General features: G+C 41.4%; 1 protein-coding gene and 1 pseudogene across 1 annotated transcript in view; one reads left to right on the forward strand and one right to left on the reverse strand.

Moving 5' to 3' along the window:
• The window catches only part of LOC149443193 (tRNA-dihydrouridine(20) synthase [NAD(P)+]-like), a 484,600-nt gene that overhangs the window by 8,266 nt on the left and 451,938 nt on the right, over positions 1-24,396 (reverse strand). Inside the window, exon 8 of the mRNA XM_089655785.1 lies at positions 7,495-7,560. Coding sequence (XP_089511911.1) covers positions 7,495-7,560 — 66 coding nt within the window. The remainder of the gene's footprint in view (positions 1-7,494; positions 7,561-24,396) is intronic.
• Positions 19,534-24,396, forward strand: part of LOC149443194 (uncharacterized) — a 94,141-nt pseudogene continuing 89,278 nt past the window's right edge.

The following is a 24,396-nucleotide window of genomic DNA, read 5'->3' on the forward strand; positions in this document are numbered from 1 at the left end:
AAGAGGGCCCATGGTCAAAAAGGTACAATAGAGTATCATCACCATACAATGATATCTTTTCCTCCCAGGTTTATAGCAACAGGCCCCGCACCATGGCAGCAGATCTAATGATGCAGTCGAGAAATTCTATCAGGGCAAAAAAGCCTGGGGTAGAGGAGACATAGAACCAGCAAACACAAATGCTCCTGCGCTTGAGGATGGACTCGATGCAGGCTACAACCACATTAAGAATGTCCTGGAACATGCACACCTTGCTGCCCTCAAATGGACCGGGGAAATCCAAATATACTGAATGAGGAAAGACAAAACAGAGGGCGCACAGGCCTAGTGCATTACCATAAAAAATGTTTAATAAAAAATAAAGTAGGTGTTGTATTCACAAACGACAATATAGTCAAGGCACATCATAAAGAACAGCTGGGTTAACACCGCACTAAGAGGCAAGTCTTCGAAACGCGTCAGCCTTTTGGATGTCTAAACTCCCTATTGTGGACTATTACTCAGCGCGGTGTTGACCCAGCTGTTCTTTATGATGTGCCTTGACTATATTGTCGTTTGTGAGTACAACACCTACTTTATTTTTTATTAAACATTTTTTATGGTAATGCACTAGGCCTGTGCGCCCTCTGTTTTGTCTTTCCTCATTTGGTAGAGGAGACATCCCTGCTTGGTGACCCTATACAGGGCAAAGGGGGCTGATAGGGTATTATTTGTTCGGACACAAACAGTTGAGGCACTGTATAAGCAACGCACCTAGGACACAAAGTTGGGACCAAACCAAAATTTACTAAGGAACCCCCAGAAGTATTCCCACTCATCTGAGTCAAATGCCTTTTTCAGCATCTAAAGACATTATTACCCCTGGACCTCCTGTTTTACTAAATACAGAAGTATTAGTAAAGAGCTGCCATGTTGATGTTGGTTCCTTTACCAGGCACGAAACACGTCTGGTCATGTACTAAGTCTGATATAACAATTGCCAGTACCTTAGCATCAGTGTTAAGAAGGAATATTGGGTGATACAAGGCACAATCGGTTGATCCTTCCCTGGTTTCAAAATGACTACAATAACAGCTTCCAACTAGAAGCAGGGAATTAAACCAGTCTCCAAGGTCTCAGAATATGTGAAAGGTGGGGGGGGGGGGGGTGGACACATACAGTTTAAAAGACTATCCGGGCCAGAGGTTTTCCAAGACTAGAGATGGGTATCGTTCATGAAGGGAGTCTCTCCTAAAGCTCATACACAAAAAAGCCCACCTAGACTTTGGCAGGGTCCATGCTGAAAAAGAAGACCACTGAGAGAGTCTCAGTAGTCTTCTTTTCCAGCAGTAGTTTTACTCTGGAGTGATGAGACTATGCTAAAGGTTTTTGAAACTGATAGCTTCAAAACTATATGGTGTCACAAAGGTGAGGAGTACAAAGAAAAATGCATGGTGCCTACAGTGAAACTTGGAGGTGGCAGTGTCCTTCTGTGGGGCTGCATGAGTGCTGATGTCGTCGGGGAGCTGCATTTCATTGATGATATCATGAATTCACAGATGTACTGCTCTACATTGAAAGAGAAGATGCTACCATCACTCCGTGCCCTTGGTTGTCGTGCACTTTTCCAACATGACAACGATCCAAAATACACATCTAAGGCCACTGTTGCATTTCTGAGGAACAACAGGGTGAAAGTCATTCTGTGGCCAAGTATGTCTCCTGATCTGAACCCAATCGAACACCTATAGGGAATTATGAAGAGACAATTTGAGCATCACTCTCCATCCAGCATCCAGGCTCTAAAAGAGGTTGTTCTTGAAGAATGGAAAAAGATAGATGTTGCAATCTGTCTCCATCTTGTTCATTCCATGCCTAGAAGACTTGGTGCTGTCCTTACAAATCATTGAGGTCATACAAAATACTAAATGTAGTAGTTTTTGTTGTGGGGTGTATTCATTTTTGCATCAACTAATTGGAGTAAAACTGAAGATTTTGTAATCAAAGTTATATTATAAATCTTACTGTCATGTAATGAGATAAACAAATGTTCAATGAATTTTGGAAATTGTTCTTTTGTTCATTGAGATATTGATTAAAATCTTACTTTTCAAAAAGGGGTGTACTCATTTATGCGGAGCACTGTACATTCACATCAGTCCCTAACTCTCAAGGGGGCGTACAATCTAAGGTCCCATTCATACATATACATACTAGGGCCAATTTAGACAGGATCCAATTAACCTACCAGCATGTCTTTGGAGTGTGGGAAGAAAACCCGGAGGAAACCCACACAGGCACAGGAAGAACATGCAAACTCCAGGCAGGTGGTGCCATGGTTGGGATTCAAACCAACGACCTTAGTATTGCCAGGCAGAAGTGCTAACCATTTAGCCACTGTGATGCCCCATATTTCAAACTAATTTGGTTATTGTCCGTGTTTATATACCCCCCTACCCATTTCACTCAAAACTACTTTATGATCGGTTAGGGATTTTGGCATCCTTCCTGCATCTCCCTCTGGTTATGGCTGGAGACTACAATGCCATTTTAGGTGGGCAGTTGGATACAACTAATCCTCTCAGATCCTCTTCAACTTATTTATGTTCATGGGCCTCTGCAGTCCAAGTTACGGAAGTATGGCGCTGGAAAAATCCCACTTTGAAAAGTTTCTCCTGTCTCCTGCATAAAACTACATCTAGGATTGACCTTGCCTTTGCCTCCGCCCCTTTCTAAATTTATTTCAGGCTGCTTCCTATCTCACTGGCATTCTTTCGGATCATGATCCACTGCTCCTGTCCCTATCCTTTGCCACTAGGACTGGGGGAGATGCATGGAGGTTGTCACCGTGGTGGCTGCGGACGGATCAGGTGATTCAACAAATTGAGGCTCCTATGGCTACTTTTTGGGCCACTGATCCCTGCTTGGCAGAGGAACCAGTGGTTTGGGATGCATTTAAAGCTGTAATATAGGGAGACCTATATCTCTGCCATCAAAACCACCAGGAAAGACTACAATTCTAGTTATAAGGTATTGCAGGAGGAGGAGAGAAAGTGTGAGGAGGCATATGCGCCTACGTTCATTGATTCCACCTACACAGCGTTGACGGAAGCCAAATGTAAACTTTCTTTACATGTTGCAGACCTGGCTCACACATCTCTTCTTCATAAGGTAGAGTTTCACTTTGAAAAGGGTGATACAAACGGTAAATTGCTAGCTATGCTAGATGCAGACCAAATAATCAACGTTAACATCCCCTGTATCCAGTCTCCGTAGGGTGATATGGCCCCACAAATATTATGGACATTTTTTCAGACTATTACTCTGCCGCATATGCCCAGATTCCTTCCTATGATATCACTCAGAGGCTCTTCTATCTGGTCTCCCACTGCCCTTGTTGACTGTTGAGAAGAGGGAGTTGTTAGACAGTGATATCACAGAGAAGCAATTGAAATGGCAATAAATTCCCCCCCCCCCAAATAAATTGCCAAGGCCGGATGATTTCCCCACCAAATGGTACAAATTATATTCAGAAACTTTTGTCCCTAGATTAAGTTCTTTATTTGCCTACTGTTTTTGCTCATGACAATTTAACCTCCTTCATGCTTGAGGCACATGTGGTCCTTCTCCCTAAACCGGGCAAGGACCTTACTCAGTGCTCCTCTTATCAACCTATAGCATTACATACTGCTGATCTGAACATTGTAAACAAAATTTTGGCTACTAGATTGTCTATGGTCATATCTGCCTTGTTAATATTGATCAAACAGGTTTTATGCCAGGGGAGTACACCGACACTAATCTCCACAGACTTTTTACTTATCTGCATGTTTCCCATGCTCAGATTGGCACCAGATCAATAGTGTCATTAGACATTGCCAAAGCGTTTGACTCAGTGGACTGGGGCTATATGGGACTCGTGTTGACCAAGCTGGGGTTTAGACCCAAGTTTTATAAGTGGATTTCCCTTCTCTACAGCTGGCCTAGGATGGCCCTCAAAATTGGTAAATCCATCTCCCCCTCCTTTGCCATAGGTAGGGAAACTAGGCAGGGTTGCCTATTTCTCCTTTTTTATTCTCCTTTTTTATTCTCCTTCATGATAAACTCATTGGCTGTAGCCCTGCGCTCCTCTCTGGAGGTGGGTGCTTTGAAAGTGGGCTCCATTAAAGAATGTGTGGCTTTGTATGCGCACAATTTCTTGTTTTTTCTGAAAGACCAGGCTATTTGAAGGGAAGGGTGGAGACGAAGAAGAACCTACCTTTATCTCTCATAGGGCGCATAAACCTTCTTCAAATGAAGGTTCTTTCAATTTTCCTCTGCTTTCTGCATCTTTACCCACATGGGTTCCCTGTGCCTTTTTTCATTGGGTTCACGGCCTATTCAGTTCCTTTATTTGAGGCTCCTTACCTCCCAGAATTGGTCTTCGAGCACTCCAAGAATCATGGGGCCAGGGGGGGTTTAGCCCTTCCTGATCTATTCAAATACTATTTAGCAGGCCAGGGAGTCGTTGGCTTCTGGGGGACGATGGGGACTTTCTCGTGGTCCTGACGAGGCCATATTGGGTTCATACAAGAGCTTGAGGCTTTTATTTAGGGGTTCCGGGGCCAAATTTCCTCTTACCATTACAATCGGGACACGATCAAGGACTGGGACTATATTAAACTTTTATTAACACCTGACTTCATTTCCCCTGCCACCCCGCTTTGAGGGAATCCCAAAATTCCCCAATTTTAATCCATTTGGATCCAATTATTTGGACCACTAAGGGTATAAAGACCTAGGGGATATTACCCAGGGAAATGGTTTGTTGCCATTTGATAGTCTGCAGTCCATATTTGGTGTCCCTAACACTTTTTTTCAAGGTAGCTGCAGCTTAGGCATGCCTCTGTCACTCAATTTGGCTCACTACAAGTTCAAACGTAGCCTTACACTCCTTCCGCTTCCAGAATACATTGCGGGATGATTCCCTTAAAAAGTGATTGTCAGAACTGTATAAAGAACAGTTTCCGATTGCTCCACCCTCAGTGAACAAATGCAGGGAATAGTGGATAGAGGATGTACCTGATCTGAAGTGAATAGGGATGATATGTGGAGTTTCCCCTTTGCTCATTTGGTATCGTCTAGTGATCGATTGATCCATTTTAAGTTCTTAAATAGATTGGCTCAAATTTATCCACAGACATCCGCAGAGTGTTGGCTTTGCTTGCACTTTCCAAGCACCTTTGGACATGTGTTCTGGTATTGTCCTGTGGCACAGGGTTTCTTGAGGGAGAGCCTGTGATTCATTACTAGTGTCTCAGTTTTGCCACTGCCCCTGACAGTTTCATTGTGTTTACTATGGCTGAGGGAGAGCCTAGCACCTACTAGGGCCAAACATACCCTACTTATGCCCAAAAAGCACTGATATTGTAGTGAAAAAATGATGGTGCCCTCATTACCCTTCAGGAAGGGGTTGGTTAATAATACTATGCCGTTTTACAAAACTATTTATCTGACTAGGGGGTATCCAAATTCCACAAGGTATGGAGGCCCTGGCTTGATAGTTATAACACTAGTGCCTGAGGGGTGGGTCCCTTTTCGTTTTTCCATTTTATTTGAGCAGTGGCGTCCCTAGGGGGGTGTGGGCCGCACCAGGTGACACTATCACAGGGGGAGCAGAAGCAAGATGCCAGCAGAGCTTCTGGGCTCTGTGAAGGTCCTGGCCAGTTATTGGGGTGATCCCAGATTCCCGGCACAGTGACAGCTGCCCCCGGTGTAGCAGTAAAATGAGTATCTCGGACCAGTGAAGTAATGTATCCCCTGAAGCAACTGCGCAGGTGCTGGTTTCAGGCCGAAAAAGCTGATCTCTGACTTTAGCACAGAGCTGCCACAGTTAACCCCTTACAGGCTGAAAACCGCTGAAGCTGATCCCGCAGATTACTATGGATTGCAAGATCAGTTAACCCCGAATAGGTTCAACCTATAGTGATCCGGGGATCAGCTTCGGCAGTTTGCAGCCTGTAAGGGGTTAGCTGCGGCAGCTGTGTGCTGAAGTCAGAGATCGGCTTCTTCGGACTGAAACTGGCACATGTTCAGTTGCTTCAGGGGATGCATATCTTCACGGCTCAGGATACTCATTTTACCGCTACATCAGCACTGCTCCTTCCTCTGTGGAGGGGTGATACCATGTGTTACCACACCGGGTGACACCAACCCTAGGGACGCCTCTGCCTTTGAGTGTGCCCTCATCTCTCACATACTCTTTTCTAAGTTAAGTATTGGGCCTTGACATTACTTAGCGAGGTTGCGGACTGTGCACATAGTCTGGATTGGCAATTCTGTTGCAGCCGCAGCTTTAGGCTTCAGTTTCCTGGGAATTGATCGAAATGTTAGGATTTAGAAGCCCCTAAAGGGGCCTCCAGAAAGGATTTCAGGGAAGTATATCTAATGGGAGTGTTGTTTGGATGGGGAGGGAGGAGGAAGAGGAGTGCGAGGATAGGTTATCGGGCATCTGGATTTGTACCTCAACTGTGGCACAGCGTTCACTGTATAAAAGTTTGTGTATTTTTGTGCAATATTTTTTTGGACAACCTGGGCCCTGCAAGGCCATTGTGGGTTGCTGTACGGGTTATGTACTATTTAAAAATCAATAAAAAGAAATTGTTAAAAAAAAAAAAAAAAAAAGAATGAAAGTACACAGGGGATCCCAGGAAGGAGTGAGGAGAAGCACGAACAGCAGGCATAGAACAGGTGGGTCCTTTCCACCACAAAGAATCCTGAGAAGGCGGCCGGCAACATGGAAGATTGGAGCAGATTTCTGATTAACTGGGGCAGGACAGACCCCACAGATAGGCCCACAATGCAGATCTTATGCCACCAATTTCGGTTCTCAATGTCTTCCGCCCAGGCCTCCAATGCCTTAACCTTGACTTTCAACGCATGCAAGGCAGCCGAGTGATCCCGTGTGGTGTCCTCAATGTTGCCTACCCATTTTTTGGCCGCTGTGATCTGCTCTTGAAAACCAACCAGGTCCCTGGGGGATAAACCCAATATCAGTCTGCAGCAGCTCAATCTTGGTGGTAGGTACCGTTTGGTAATGGTGGACATCACAGCAGACAGGTCTGCTTGTTCAGCTGCAGAGGGATCACCAGGAGCAGTCTGTTTGGCCATACTGAATGAAGCGGTAGGCCATGCAGGAGGCTGAAGTGTTCAAGTCTTTCACTTACTTACCAGAGAACTGAGTTTTACCCACAGCCATTACCACAGACTTACGGTGGATAAAGCAACAATCCAGTAAGGTTGGGAAGCGAAGAAAGAATGGATAGATGAAGCAGGCAGCAGAGCTCTTTCCTAAGCATCTGATCAGGTTGCTATCCGCCACACCCCCCAAAATATATTTAATTAAGTCTCACAGTTCAACAATAAAAGATTTTCCTATACAAACCTTACATTTTGTTCTAAAGATTTGATAAAATGGATTTTTACATATGTATCAATAATAGTTGTACAATAAATAAAAAAACACAAAGATCTTACTGTGGGGAGGATGCGTATCTTACAGGTCACTGGTTTGGAAATTCCATTTACCAATGTTTTCAGTATCTGTTGAAAAAAAAAAAAAGAACACTTAAATTGCACCACGGGTCACTTAAATGTAAACTGTTCATAACATTTTAAAAGAAAAATAACTATATTTTAAGACCAGGGACGTGCAATTCATATCGCCCAACGCCCAGGACATGTTGTTCTGGGCGCCGGGCAGGTATTGTTCTTTTGCCTTTAGCCCATTCTGCGGGCAAGCAGCAGGGCCCACCTGTCAGGTGGAAGCATTCAGGCGGCAATGCTGCCACCTGATTGCTTCCATATAGCCCACAGTGCCAGCCGCCCCCCCCCACTATATGTCCTGGGCTCTACTTACCCATCTGAGGGCCCGGGACTGCTTCAGTGGGTGCCGGGATAAGGTTATAGAGAAGGAAAGTGAGCGGACACATCCGCTTCCCTCCCCTTCTTGTCCTGACCCAGAAGTGATGTGATGTCACTTCTGGGCCCCTGTTGTCAGATTCCCGGTCATCGAGACCAGGAACGAATGGAATGCAGGGAGATGTGCACTGCATTACATTCAGGGGAGCACAGGGGAGACATCCAGGGTCTTTTAGACCCTGGATGTCTCAAAAAAAGAAAACCTGTCACCAACAATCATCATATAGGGGACTTTTTGTCCGCTATGTGATTAAAAAAAAAAAAGTAAGTAAAATGTTAAGTAAAGTTGCACCATAGCATATAACCGCCCCCCCCCCAAAAAAAAATTTTCTTCAAGGCTCCCCACATATGTACACACAAACGTAAAAGCACACGCTGAGGCGTCTACACTTGAAAACAATGACTGTGATACACGTTACCTATTGCCACGCATGCCAGAGCAAGACCAATAAATCTAGCACCAGACCTCTATAATGTTAAACTGATAACCTATAAGGAGCTTTAAAAACATCACCTATAGAAAATATAGAGTACTAAAGTTTGTTGCCATTTCATGAGCGCTCGCAAAATTTAAGGTTTGACATGCTGGATATCTATTTACTCGATGCAACCTCGACTTTTATATTGGACAATGTATTGCTTTTTGTGCCCTAAAATTAACTTAAGTGTATTTTTTACGGAAATTTTGCGTTTCCTAGACCTTTGTGATAATCTCACGCGACATAAAAAATTGGAACTACCGCTATTTTATCCTCTATGATCTCTGATTTCAGAAATATATATAATGTTTGGGGGTTTTGTGTAATCTTTAAGCCTAAAATTTTTTTATTTTTTTTTTTTAAACGTGCAAAAACAGCTCTGGCAGCGAATGAGATAAAGGATAAGTCCGACGCGCCCCTTTCCTGACGCAATCTTAAAAATAATAAAATGTTTGAGTTGCCATAAATTTCCTTTTAGATTTAAAAGCCCCAGACATTCCATAAAGCACCTCAGATTTAAATACGGTTTTTGTTAAAATGTATTTATTTTTATCAGGACAAGTAGATTGTCAGGAGGGACAAGTAGATTGGGACACTGATTTAGTCTCTGGACAAGTGTTTTTTGTTTTTTTTTAATTTCCACACCTGTTAAGACCCATGTCATATCTTGTCATCTAATATTTAGAAAAGTTATATAGACTAAAGAATTGGCAATTATTTATTTGTATGCAGTAGAGCTGTGAAAGAGCTTGGTCCAAAGAAACTAAACTTCAATAAAAGCTGGAGCAAGGTTTTAACACAAAACATTTTGTTTTAGTTTTGGATTGCATTTGAAAGAGACAGAATCTGTTAGGTTTGCCTGTGTTCTGTTTGTCCTGGTGATCGTTGTTAATAGGACAGAGAGAAATGGAAGTCCAAAATGTTACAGTTGTCATGGAAAAGCTTTATTCATTTTTATTCCCAAACAGAAAGAATTTCTTTAAAAACAATCTTCACTGTATTTTTTCAGCAAAGATTCATGTTTTCATGCTTTTTATTTATTGATTTTGATTTAGTCATAGGATAAACATTATTGAGAGAAAAGAATAAGAAAATAGAATAAACGTATGTAAGACACTATGGGGCAGATTTAATAGAACTGAAACATTCAGAATCTGGTGCAGCTGTGCATGGTAGCCGATTAGCTTCTTATGCAGGCTATACATGGGTCGAATCCCAAACTAATTTTCTTTAGAAAATCGGAAATTTTGTGCGTTTTGTAATCTGATGGTGCCACAATTGATTTTGAAATTCAACCAACCGAGCCTTTTATTTCACCTCATGTTGCTACAGAAAAGAATTTTCATGGTCAAGAATTTTCTTTTCTTTCCAGGCCACATCTCATGCTCATATTCTTTTCCGACTACATTTCTCCCATCATTGATTAAAAATATGTTCGTATTTCAAAAAAGTTCCAACATGTGCAATCACTCAAATTCGATGGTTTCTCGAAATCCGGCCATTGCTGTGGCCCATTAATGGTGCGAAATTCGAACAAAAATTCTTAAAAAAGATTTTCGAAAGAAAATTATTTTGCAATTTGACCTGTGTATGACCGGCTTAACTTCTGCTTGTTCACCAAACTTTCATCAAACCCTAAATGACCCTTTTTTAGAAAGTAGACACCCCAAGGAATTTACTGAGGCATGTTTAGTCCAACCCACGCACCAAAGCCCCCCCAAAAAAATAGATTACCCAATCTTATAGTCAGAGTTTTTTTGTAAAGTTTAGGGTTTTTTTTCAAAATGTATATTTTTATGACCATTTTACCTAAGGAGAGAGGTCAAACACACACTGCCTCTATTTCAAGAATTTTTCAAAAAGGACGAAAAAGAGAATTTCTTATATTTAGAGGGGCATATATATACAGTTGTGTTCAAAATAATAGTGTGCTGAAAAAAGAGAATAAAGCTCAAAATCCTTCTAATAGCTTTTATTTCCATTCACACAAATGCATTGGGAACACTAAACATTCTATTCCAAATCAAAACATAAAAAAAAATATCAAATTTGTGTTGTTCCTCTAAAAAAATTGAAGAAAAGTGAATATTAGACTGTTCAAAAAAATAGCAGCGTTTGTATTCTTCTTTACAAACTCAAACATTCACTATATAAACTGAAAAATGTTTGAAGATTTTGCTTTCCTTTGAATCACTTAATATTTAGTTGTATAACCACTGTTTCTGAGAACTGCTGTACATCTGTGTTGCATGGAGTCAACCAACTTCTGGCACCTGTGAACAGGTATTCCAGCCCAGGATGATTGGACTACATTCCACAGTTCTTCTCTATTTCTTGGTTTTGCCTCAGAAACTGCATTTTTGATGTCACCCCACAAGTTTACTATTGGATTAAGATCCGGGGATTGGGCTGGCCACTCGATAACGTCAATCTTGTTGGTCTGGAACCAAGATGTTGCACGTTTACTGGTGTGTTTGGGGTCGTTGTCTTGTTGGAACACCCATTTCAAGGGCATTTCCTCTTCAGCATAAGGCAGCATGACCTCTGCAAATATTCTGATGTATTCAAACTGATCCATGATCCCTGGTATGCGATAAATAGGCCCAACACCGTAGTATGAGAAACATCCCCATATCATCATGCTTGCGCAACCATGCTTCACTGTCTTCAAAGTGTACTGTGGCTTGAATTCAGTGTTTGGGGGTTGTCTAACAAACTGTCTCCGGCCACTAGACCCAAAAAGAACAAACTTACTTTCATCAGTCCACAAAATGTTGCGCCATTTCTCTTTAGGACAGTCAATGTGCTCTTTGGCAAATTGTAACCTCTTCAGCACGTCTTTTTTTCAGCAGTGGGACTTTGCGGGGGCTTCTTGCAGATAGCTTGGCTTCACATAGGCGTCTTCTAATTGTAACAGTACTCACAGGTAACTTTAGACCTTCTTTGATCTTCCTGGAGCTGATTGTTGGCTGAGAAATTGCCATTTTGGCTAATCTTCTATCCATTCGAATGGTAGTTTTCCGCTTTCTTCCACGTCTTTCAGCTTTTGGTTGCCATTTTAAAGCATTTGCGATCATTTTAGCTGAGCAGCCTATCATTTTCTGCACTTCTATATATGTTTTTCCCTCTCCAATCAACTTTTTAATCAAGGCTCTTTATTATTATTATACAGTATTTATAAAGCGCCAATAGTTCGCTCAGCGCTGAACAATGTCTGGAACGACCCATTTTCCTCAGAATTTCAGAGAGAAATGCACTGTAACCAGCATGTACAACATTTGCTGTCTTCCTTCCTTAAATAAGGGCAATAATTGCCACCTGTTTTTCAAAGAATGAATGACCTCACTAATAGAACTCCACACTGCTATTACTTTGAACATGCCCCTTTCACTTAGTGATTCAATGACACAGAATCAGCAGCATGCATGTCATGACTGTTGGGTCTGTTGGATTTCTATTACTCTACTACACCTGCTATTAAATTTTTTGCCATGTAGAAATATAATTTCTACAAAAAACAGTGATTGATCAGGTTAGTGATGTCTGACTGCTATTATTTTGAACACAAATATATATATTGCCCCCTCTAAATATGTCCTCATATTGTTATAGAGATCAGATATCAAGGATTAAATATATTTATATATAATATATATAAGAGATCAAGGGTTATAAAGTGTATGGTGTGACGACCGAAGGACTAGCCAATCTAAAACCGCGCTGTCACGTGCGTAACAATGCTACGCCCAGCTGCACCCCGCACAAAGATTTTCCAGCTAATGGACCACAATCTGTGTACTTGCAGCCTGGGAGCGATTGTTACTGGGTCAGATTAATTACGCAATTAGTCCTTCACACTGCTACCACCTCCTTTTTGTACAGAGAAAGAGGAAACTTGGCAATATCTGCAATAACACTTTGATGTTTGAATAATCGTTTGGATACACAATGTCACTGCAGACAGATGAATGCAAATGTTTAAAACACACAGTAGTGCGCTTCAGAGACAGGGGTTCTTAGTTTGCATTAAAGAGCTTTAGAAACAGTTCAACGCTTTAGAAAGTTAGATTACTAAAAGGTCAAAAAAGGGTGCAATAAAAATATTTAATGAAAAAGATGTAGCCAATATATATATATAAATATACAGAGAGCAATAACACAGCAAAGAGATAACAGAAAGGAATTTAGAGAGATAAAGTACTTGCCAAAAGTCCTGGTTTAAGCAGCTTCCAGTTTTCTGAGCAAAAGGGCCTTATCTCCCAAAGTTAGTTCCGATGTTAAAAGGGAGATTTCTTCAACTTAGCTCAACTCAGCTTCTTAGCTCCAAGCATAACAGCCTTTTTCTAGGAACTCTGCAGGGTGTCTCGTTAAAGCAGAGAACCAATCGCCTCATTTGGGGAGGGGTGTTGTAGGCAGGGAGCTCAGGCTATGACCAAATCCCTCCCAAATTATATTATGGTCAATAACGTTTCCTAGGTACATGTAACATTCTATCCAGGGGTAGATTAATATGCAGACACATCTGCTGAACATCTAGATATGAAATATGACATACCTGGGGGGATGGTTGAGGAGATATCATTTTCTGCTTTCCTGTAGATGTCAGATAGGGGATGTAATATATCAGACGACTTGTATTAAAGTGACAGGTCCATATGCAAGTCTTTCATAATCCAAGATATGAAATCATAGGGGAAAATGGATTTTGAATGTGATCTCTGGTTTACTGTTTATCTGGAATGTCTTTGAACTCAGTGAAGGACTTGGTTTATGGCTTTATGATCCTTCTCCAGCAAGAGTCTTGCAGACATAGGGGGGCCAGGCTAATTGGGGTTTATAACCATGACGCCCTCCCAATGAGTTTGCTGCATTTAATCTCTGCATCAAACAGACCACAGGTCACTCAACAGAGAGGGAGGGGGGATGAGGGAAAAGCGAGAGAGAAATATAAGATGGAGGGTTTGGAGAAAAATGGATGACCATTTCCATCTCTGTGTGCATGATTGCTACATATGGCATTTATGATAAGGGACATCTCCAGAATCCTCTTCTGCCCGTGTTGCAATTCAAAGTTGTCTTCCCCTTTATCTCAATGATATAACACTTTTCGACTACGAACACACAATTAGTCCCTAGCTAGGAGCTATTACTGCCAGCTATTTACAAAAAACACCATTAAGTGCTCCCAAAATTAAAAAAGTATAAAGTGAACTCAACATGTTTCGCTCCTACTTTGGAGCTTCGTCAGGAATATTTCAAAAATCATTGCTATGCACCCTTAGTGTATCTCACAAAAGCACATGGTTACAAACGTGGTTTGATTGTATGGAACTTCTATTTATATTTTCAGATTCAAAGTTCACCACCGTTTTGAGAGTTGCGATTATGACATCATTCCATTCTGACGTCATGCATGTGCAGTAGAACTCGCTGGCACGATCTTGTGGGCAACAAAGATGACAAGAATTTAACACAGACCCACATTAGAACTAAAAATATTAGTATTCTTCTAATATAACATTGGACAGCTGCTGATTATAACATTTCTTAATGTAAGGTAAAGTATGTTATAAATGTATAAATTCTTCATAAGAAATAATACTTCCATATTTGCTGCGTCCATATCTGGATTATCTGTCTTGGTTCTATATACCATAGCATTCATAATATCAAATTCTCCATAATCCAGATATGTTCTCAAGATCATCCTTTTAACCCAAAATTCATCAGATTCAGTACACCAAGTGATATCCATTTTTGTATATACCCCATATTATATGTAAATAAAAAAAATATATAAAACATATAATGAGGCATCCAAACGCATGTCACAAAAGCATACCAGTGTGCAGTATTCCATCAACCATTCACTAAGCAAATCCCTGATTTAAATTATGAGGGGATCTCAAGCAGAACATCCATTTGGCTTCCAATTTCAAAAGGATGTTATCTAGATCACCTCTCCTAGGACCAAATTTATCTTGTACTGCCTAAAAAGACAGGCATTCTGATTTTCCATTGTGTTTTTTGAGAACATGCCTTGTATCAGGCTATCTTTTTTCAAGGTGCTGTCATTAACATGTTCTAATATCCTGCGTCTTAATTGACGAATAGTCTTTCCGACATATAAATATGGGCAGGGACATTTGGCCACAGATTACACCTTCTGTGCTGCAGTTAAAAAAAAAAAAAAATCTTTGATAATAATAGTTTCACCATTTTTAGGATTAATGAACTCTTTGACCTTAGGGACAAAGCTGCAAGCCTTACAATGACCTCATTTATGGCTGCCCTTAGAGTTTTTAGGCAGCCAGGTACATTTAGGCTATAATGGGGATATTTTGCCCATATGACTATGTACAAGCATATCGAAAAGGCAAAAACCTACATGACAAGTAGACAAGAGAGTCATTGGTGATACCGTTGACAGATCTTTATCATCAAGAAATATATACCAGTATTTCTTTACAATATTATAGATTTGGCCTGATTGTCTACAATAAGTCTCTAAAAAACTCATATCACCATCCTCATCCATCCTACATTTTATTTTTTGCCACAAATGTTTGGAAAATTAAAATATTTTTTTTTTTTTAAACAAAGTTGTCATTTAAATGATAGATTGCTCATGCATGCAATGGGTATATGTGGAATAACACCCAAAACACATTCTGCTACTCATCCCAAGTATGGGGATACCACATGCAAGAGACTTTTTGGCAGCCTAGCCACATACATGCCCCCAAAATCCAATGACCACCTCCAAGCTTTCAAAGGGGATATTTCCTCATGCCACTTCCTAACTATTACAGTTTCAGAGGCCCTAAAATGCAAGGATAGTACAAACACCCCCCCCCCCCAATTTACCCTTTTTTGGAAAGTAGATACCCCAAGGAATATAAGAGGCATGGTGAGTATTTTGCAGATATCATTTTTGTCACAGGGTTTTGAAAAAGAAAAGAAAAAATAAATATTTGTTTTCTCTGTGGCAACAAATGAGATCTGCAATATACTCACCATGCCTAGGAGTGTCTACTTTCCAAAAAGGGGTTGTTTGGGGGGTGCTTCTACTATCTTGGCATTTCAAGGCCAACATTAGAAGCTTATGCCTGAAATCACCCACTTTTCTAACCACTTGAAAAGTCTTTTCTGACTTTGTTTAGTAGGAAAAACTGTTTCTTATTACATTTTTAAAGCAGAGGCCCTAGTGAATAAAATGGTGGGTGTTGACTTTTTTTTATGTCACACAGTATTTGTGCATCAATTTTTCAAACGCAAACGTTTTTGAAATTTAATGCACAAAAACACAATATATCACCCAATTGTTTGATAAAATGTATAAGATGATGTTACACTGAGTAAATGAATACCAAACATGACCTGCTTTAAAACTGTGCACACCTGTGCAACGGTGGCAAATTATGTAAATTTGTAATATCCATAGGGGATGCTTTAAAAGCCTTTACAGGTCACCACTTTAGATTTACAGAGGAGGTCTAGTGCTAGAATTACTGCCCTCGATCCGGCGTTTGTGGTGCTACCTCACATGCATGGTGCAATCTCTGTTTACATACAGCCATGGGACCACAAGCATGGGGATGGAGGTGGGGATGAATTATTATTTATTTTGCTTTTTTAAAAAATATTTTTACACTCTACCTTTCCTTTTTTTTCTGATCACTTTTATTGTTATCACAGGGAATGAAAAAAACCCCTTTGATAGCAACAGGCAGTGACAGGTAGTCAGAGAAATCTGGGTTTTGACTATAGATCTCTCCTCTGATCTTAAAGCATCTGATCACACTAATATCAGTGTGATCATATGCTTTCCCAATTTTTAAATGGTGCTGTTTATATCAGGCGAAACGGAAATGATGAAATGCTCATATCTTGCAGTCTCTTAGACCATAGAGATGATTGGAGCCATTCTGGTCCCCATCAGCTCTATGGTCAGCCAGCGGAACTGTTGGCTGCATTCCAGGATTCCCTTGTGGGACGGGACAGCCCAAGAAAACCATAGAAGGCAGCAGAAGGGGGGACATGTCCCTTACTGCTGCTTGTAAAAACAATCCAGCAGCTAATTAGCCAATAGAATTGCTTTTACATGAAAGTGGACTGTGGAGACCTACCAGACCACCAGGCACAGTGTCAGTTAGGGTCACCTCCTCTCACCTTAAACCTCTAGTTGCAGTACTACTGTGTCACAATTGCATGCTTTGCACAGCAATCATGGGTTTAAAGCAGGTGTTGAGAAGGCAACATATTCCTACTCATCACCTGTCAAGCACACTTGCATTGCTTGGTAAAAGAGCAGTAGTGTCTGATGCACCTATGAACGAGCCATTTGTTGCATCCAGCAGCGGCACTCTTAGGGCTAATTCACACGTAAAGTTGGGAGGTGGTAAAACCATGTGATTAAGTCATAGTTTTACCACCCCCAATCCCTACTCCCTTTAGCTGCTGAAGCAGCAGCCAAAAGGTATACACACGTTGCAGCAGGAATTACACTCCCATTTTGCTTTTGGTAGGTGCTACTACCTGTCAGTCGAGACCCATTCAAACAAATGGGGCCCACTCTTCAAGTGCCCCGCAACTGCATGCTTCTGCAGGGTCCAAGGGACTAAAGCAACTGGTGAGAAAGCAACACAACGTTGTCTGTTTAACCCCATTTGCTGTATTGCACATAGTTGCAGGGCTCTTATAGAAGTGGCCTCATTCACTTGAATGGGTAATGTTTGGCAGGTGCTATATCCACCAACCATGACAGGGTGTAGGAATCAGCACTATAGAGGAGACATCAAATTATGTTGCTCTTGCTCCCTACTACAGCTCCAACTTTACAAGTAGTCCCTCTGCATTGCACTCAGATTCTCTGGGATGGAGGGTGAGCAAGCCCTGGCTGTGACCTACCAGTCACCTGGCTGAGATCTACTGGTAGATCACAATCTACCATTTGCTGACCCCTGACATAAATTTACCAAACCATCCCTTGATGTGTTGCACAGGTCTGCATGAGTACCATTTTAAAAAACTGGTTTGTTATAATGCAAATCATTATAGTGCATATGCGTGTATGGACACATACAGTGCCTTGAACAAGTCTTCATCCCCCTTGAAATTTTCCACATTTTGTCATGATACAACCAAAAACAATGTATTTATTGGAATTTTAAGTGATAGACCTACACAAAGTGGCACATAATATAGTTAAGTGGAAGGAAAATGAGAATTGGTTTTCAACATTTGTGACAAATCTGTGAAAAGTGTGGCGTGCATTTGTATTCAGCCCCCAGGAGTCAATACTTTGTAGAGCCACCTTTCTCTGCAATTACAACTGCGAGTCTTTTTTCAGTATGTCTCTACCAGTTTTGCCCATCTAGAGAGTGACATTTTTGCTCATTATTCTTTGCAAAATAGCTCAAGCTCTGTCAGATTGGATGTAGGGCGTCTGAACAGCAATTTTCAAGTCTTGCCACAGATTTTCAGTTGGATTTAGATCTGGACTTTGACTGGGCTATTCTAACACATGAATATGCTTTGATCTAAACCATTCCATTGCAGCTCTAGCTGTATGTTTAGGGTCGTTGTCCTGCTGGAAGGTGAACTTCCTCCCCCAGTCTCAGTCCCAGGCTTTTGCAGACGCTAAAAGGTTTTCTTCTAAGATTGCCCTGTATTTGGCTCCATCCATCTTCCCATCACCTCTGACCAGCTTCCCTGCCCCTGCTGATGAAAAGCATCCCCGCAACGCGATGCTGCCACTACCATTTTTCATGGTGGGGATGGTGTGTTCAGGGTTATGTGCAGTGTTAGTTTCCGCTAGGGTTGATTTACTAAAGCCAAATAGGCTGTGCACTTGGAAGTGCAGTTGCTCTAGATATAAGGGGAACATGCAAAGAAACTAAAAAACAGCATTTTTGCCTGCACATGATTGGATGAAAGAAATAAACAGAGCTTCACCTCATTTCAGAGCTTCCCTTTGGATTTAAAGCAACTGCACTTGCAGCACAAAGTATAGTCACCTTTAGTAAATCAACCCCATAGTTTTGCTTTTGGGCCAAAAAGTTCAATTTTGGTCTCATATGACCAGAGCACCTTCTTCCACATTTGCTGTGTCCCCCACATGGCTTCTAGCAAACTGAAAACGGGACTTCTTTTGGCTTTCAACAATGGCTTTCTTCTTGCCACTCTGCCATAAAGGCTAGATTTGTGGAGTGCACGACTAACCGTTGCCCTGTTGACAGATTCTCCCAGCTAAGCTGTTGATCTCTGCAACTCCTCCAGAGTTATTATGGGCTTCTTGGCTGCTTCTCTGATTAATGCTCTCCTTAGCCAGCCTGTCAGTTAAGGTGGACAACCATGTCTAGGTGGGTTTGCAGTTGTGCAATACTCTTTCTATTTTTGGAAGATGGAATGAACAGTGCTCCATGTGATGTTCAAAGCTTGGGATATTTTTTCTTATAACCTAACCCTGCTTTATTTTTATACCTGTTTGTTTTTTTTTTTAATAACCTAACCCTCCCAGTGTATTCCTTGACCTTCATGATGCTGTTTGATCACTAATGTTCTCTAACAAACCTCTGAGGGCCTCATAGAACAGTTGCATTTATACTGAGATTAATTACACACAGGTGAGATTAAATTACACTCTGTTCACTAATTAGGTGGCTTCTGAAGGCAATTGGATCTACTAGATTTTAGTTAGGGGTAAAGGGGGTCAGTAAAGGGGGCTGAATAAAAATGTGCGCCACACTTTTCAGATATTTGTAATTAATGTTGAAAACCATTTATTATTTTCCTTCCACTTCACAATTATGTGCCACAGTGTGTTGGTCTATTACATAAAATCCCAATAAAATATATTTACGTTTTTGGTTGTAACATGACATACTGTGGAAAATGTCAAGGGGTGTGAATACTTTTTCAAGGCACTGTAAAGCGTAACTACTAAGGGCATTCAAGTCAAACTGGGTCTTTTAATTTCACAGGTATAAAAAGGGATGCTAGCATGGCGGTACTACACGTAGTAGTAAGTGGCAAGTGTGGCTATTGCCAGTCCAAAGACCATTAATCAAGATGGCAGATAACATTGTTAGTGCATGCATGGAACAGTGTGGCGATGAACCTTCTGGTGAACGAAGGCGTAAAACCTGCAGATATTTACAGAAGACTTCAAGCACAGTACAGTGATAAGACACTCAGACGCAGTAAGACGTTTGAACAGAGTAAAGGTTTCAAAGATGGCCGTAAGTCCGTCAGTGACGATCTCATTGCGGTGGTTCCCAGCCCACAGCAGACATTCCTGTGAACATTCAGTGCGTGGACCGCCTGATCCTGGATAATCGACTAATAACCTGTCATGAAAGAGACTCATTTTTCTGTAGGAACTCACAAAGTGAAGAAGGCTGTCCTAGGATGGTTCAGGCATACTGACAAATCTTTCTATACTACAGCTTTCCAGACATTACTTTAAACACTGGGATAAGTGCATAAATGTAGCAGGGGAGTAAGTTGAAAAATAAATGCAGTTTCCACTCCTTGAAATATGTTCTTTTATTATATAAATTCAAAAGTTCAGGTCTGACTTGAACTCCCCTTGTAAATCTGCATTGCTTTGGCCATACTCTGCAAGGACGCACAGCACACCTCTATACTGTGACAGCTGTGATTTTTCTCATTGCTGCTTTGCTGGCACTGATATGTTTGAGCATATTCAGTACAACTCAATGTACATTAATTAGAAATATTGCTGGCAGGAATAAAAAAAGAGCTATTATTGAAGAGACAGAGACTCTCTGCAATAAAAGTCTACCTACCAGCAAAATGTTTTTCAGTTTGATATTAGTTCAACTTTAAATTACAATTTCAGTTTTGTTAAAGCTAATGTGTATCACCCCACTCACTCCATGGAACTTCAGTTTTGCAGCAAGTATAAAAGGAGGAATGGACACAGTACATTTCCACAGCAATAAATTGAGGAGTGTACAACAACAAAGTAAATGGCAGCAAACAGGCCCACAAAAAAAAACAAAAAAACACAGCATACTGGAGATATTGAAATCTCACTCTCTGATTAACCTCCATGGCGGTATGATTATTTCAGATTTTTTTGTGCTGAAAGCGGTACCATTATTTTGCACAGACATATGTATTTTTTTTTATTGTAGGCCTGTCCTTTTTAGGAATAACTCGCTGAAATCTGTCCGAACAAGAGTCTAGTAAACATTCCGGATATGATAAAATTTGAAACACGAAATCATAAATTATAATTTAATAAATAATCATAAAAAATAATAATAAATTTAATTCAATAATATAATCAAACCAAAAACACTGAAATTTGAAATAAAGCACCAAGTTCGCACATCGCTGAGCAAAGTCGCAGAATCGTTTTCAGTGTCTGATGACGAATTTCCCCACAAATCATTATCACTCAATTCTGCAAGTAGTTCTAATTTACTATCGCTGTTCTCTAGCTGGTCTAAAACCGATTTTGACCTAAAGGGACGCTTTTTGGACACCATGGACTTGTCTCAGTTTCCAGGCAGAAAGAACAGTCAAAATGCAGGCAGGACACAGGACAAAGCAGTAGGGACAAAATGTATGTGAAATGCTTTGAAACAGCAATGTTTTGCTATGTAATAATCTTTTTTAAAAAAATGACATTTTTTAAAACTTTCAAATTTGCCGCCATCACAGGGACCGGAACACGGAAGCCGGATGCCGTCATCGGCCGGAGGAGATGGCCGGGGACGCTGCAGGGGACACATCGTGGGAGCGAAGGACAAGGTAAGCGCTGCAGGCAATCCCTGAGCAACGCCGCATGGGAAGCCCGAGTGTAGCTCGGGGACACTGCTTGTGGTGCTGAAATTTTACCCCAAGCTACACTTGGGAATACTGCCAGGGAGGTTAAGAATACTCTTCCCCTCTATAAGATACTGTGATTCAAACACTCTTTAATGAAAGAGTACTCGCCACTGATGCCTGTACGATAAAACCCTGAGTTTCCTACAGAGAACATTAACGTCCTTTCTACATTCCTGGTGCGCTCCCCCTTTACTACAGCCTGCAAATTTTTGCCCAAAACGCCTTCCACTGTCATTGATCACTCCAGTCAACAGATCAACCCATGCCATTCCACAGATGGACCTACCTCCAAGTACAAAAAGACTCTGCTACACCACCTCTCAGCAGACACACCTCATATTGTGGATTTATACTAACCTTTTTCCTACTCATCATCCCAGCAGAGATGCTACGGCTGAAACCTGGAACAGGGATCTAAAAACAAATTTAACAGAAGAGGACTGGTTCTGAATAAACACTAAAATTATTTATTAGACAACTATTTTTACAAATCTGGCAATCATGGTTAGATCCCAACTATGCAACTAGCTACTCTCTTCCTAGATCTATAACCTACAATGACAGGAAGGTGATACCAACCATAGGTCCTCCCCCGGGGCACGCTGACCCCTCCCCCGCCCCTCCTGCCATCTCCTCCTCTTCTCCCCTTTTCCTTCTTCCTTCTCTCTTTTCCTGGTAAAAGCTTTGTCACTACCTTTTTCCTGGGCAGGTACTCATCCACTTTTCTGTCCTGACTAGTGATCAGATCTACATCCACTGCTGGACATGACTAGGTTGCTTACAGATTTTCCTTATACAGAGAACAATGAACCCTCATATATTGAGATTGGGGTAACTCAATAGTAAATACCGCTTTGGATTTATCTTTTAAAATGGTACGTTATTCTATAAACTTAACTGTGGCTATGTGTGATCTTACAATCACTTCTAGTGTTGCAAGTTGTCCCTTCAAATTACTTGCCAAGGTGGGATCGGATTTCTGTGCCCATTATTAAAACGGAGTTCCAGACATTTTTGTGTTTATTAAAAGTCAGCAGCTACAGGAACTGTAGCTGCTGACTTTTAATAAACACACACTTACCTGTCCCAGGGTCCAGCGATGTGCTCACCCGCGCCGTCCCTTCTCTACTTCTCTCCACGGTGCCAACATCTCAACTGTGGGCACCAGGGTGTGACAGCTTGTGGCTTCCCAACCAGCTGCCCACTGTGTATACGCGAGTCATGCTGCACATCCTAATTGGTCCAGCAGTCTTCTGGGACCTGTGAAGGAGGGGGCTAAACTTCTGGGACCTGTGAAGGAGGGGGCTAAACTTCTGGGACCTGTGAAGGAGGGGGCTACACTTCTGGCTCACTTCGCCACGGCGAACTCAGCCAGAAGTGGGAACAGGTACCTGTCAAAACCAAAAAGGTGCCAAATATGGCAGTGGAGGGGGGGAGGAGGCAAACAAGCAGAGCTTCCACTTTTGGGTGGAACTTCGCTTTAATCTCCCAAATTGCATCCGGTTTCTAACTGCATGACTACGGGAGTGCGAAATTAGCGCCCATATGCTTTGCAGAATTGTACTTTTTGTATATTGTATACAAATTTTTTTTATCTCTTTAATAAAAATATTTAAAAGAGAAGAATGTAGATCACTGGAAGTGACACAGAGACGTGCATTCCAGCGGCCGGATATGACGTCACCATTTGTTTTTGCCCCTCCCACAGGGCCTCTTCAGAGGTTGTGGAAGGGGCAAAACGTGTTAGAGACAAGTGGTGATGTCATATCCGGCCGGTGGAACACACATCGGTGGGTCACTTTCAGTCCGGCAATCAGTGTCTTTCTTATTGATATTAATGTGAGTGTAACTAACACTTTTATATGATCTTAATAAAAAATTTAGTTACACTATGTGGCCCCTTTTGCCACAACAGTTTTTGAATCCAGTCCTTGCAGTGGAGGAGCGATCATAAATTATAATTTAATAAATAATCATAAAAAATAATAATATAATAATAATAATACATTTAATTCAATAATATAATCAAACCGAAAACACTGAAATTTGAAATATAGCGCCAAGTTCGCACATTGCTGAGCAAAGTCGCAAAATTGTTTTCAGTGTCTGATGACGAATTTCTCCACGAATCATTATCACTCAATTCTGCAAGTAGTTCTAATTTACTATCGCTGTTCTCTAGCTGGTCTAAAACCGCTTTTGACCTAAAGGGACACTTTTTGGACGCCATGGACATTTCTCAGTTTCCAGGCAGAAAGAACAGAGAAAATGCAGGCAGGGCACAGGACAAAGCACTAGGGACAATATGTATGTGAAATGGGTTGAAACAGCAATGTTTTACTATGAAAAATTTGTTTTGAAAAAAATGACATTTTTTAACATTTTTAAATTTCCCGCCGCTTGCGGCGGTGCCCATGCGTCCCGACGTCACAGGGACTGGAACACAGAAGCCGGATGCCGGCATCGGCCGGAGGAGATGGCCGGGGATGCTGCAGGGGACACATCGCGGGAGCGAAGGACAAGGTAAGCCCTGCAGGTACTCCCTATGCAGCGCCGCATGGTAAGCCCGAGTGTAGCTCGGGTTTACTGCTTTTGGCACTGACATTTTACCCCGAGCTACACTCGGGAATACCGCTAGGGAGGTTAATACGCATGTGAATGTGTTTTGCACTGTTCTATAGAGGGTAGTGCTTTGAGCTTGTATTTGGTTATTAAGAGGGTTTTATCCTGTCTTCGTAGCAGCATTATTTTTATTTTAATTACTTATAAATCATCTTTTGGTCATTTTTGTATGTTTTTATCACTATTTGTAATCACACATTTATTTACAAAAACGATTTTACACTGGTGGAAAAATAGTGGCCTTAGTGGAGGTAATTTTGTGAGATTTAAGTTGGAATATGGTTCTCTGTTCGGGAGTGAATCAGGCTTGCTTCTTTCAGGGATGCCTGAATTTTGATACCCCTTGACGATTTACGTAGGTCACAGGTGTGGTGTTGCACCCTGAGAGAGAGACAGTCTTGTGGCTCTCAGCTACATAATGGATATGGACTCCTGGGAAGAATTCTGGGAAGGCTTGGAGGATTCTGTTGTCCAAGGCTTGTGGTAGAAGGAT

This window comes from Staurois parvus, unplaced genomic scaffold, assembly GCF_062004578.1.
Source record: "Staurois parvus isolate SC_StPar_1 unplaced genomic scaffold, SC_StPar_1.0 ptg000871l, whole genome shotgun sequence".
In the NCBI taxonomy this organism is placed as follows: domain Eukaryota; kingdom Metazoa; phylum Chordata; class Amphibia; order Anura; family Ranidae; genus Staurois; species Staurois parvus.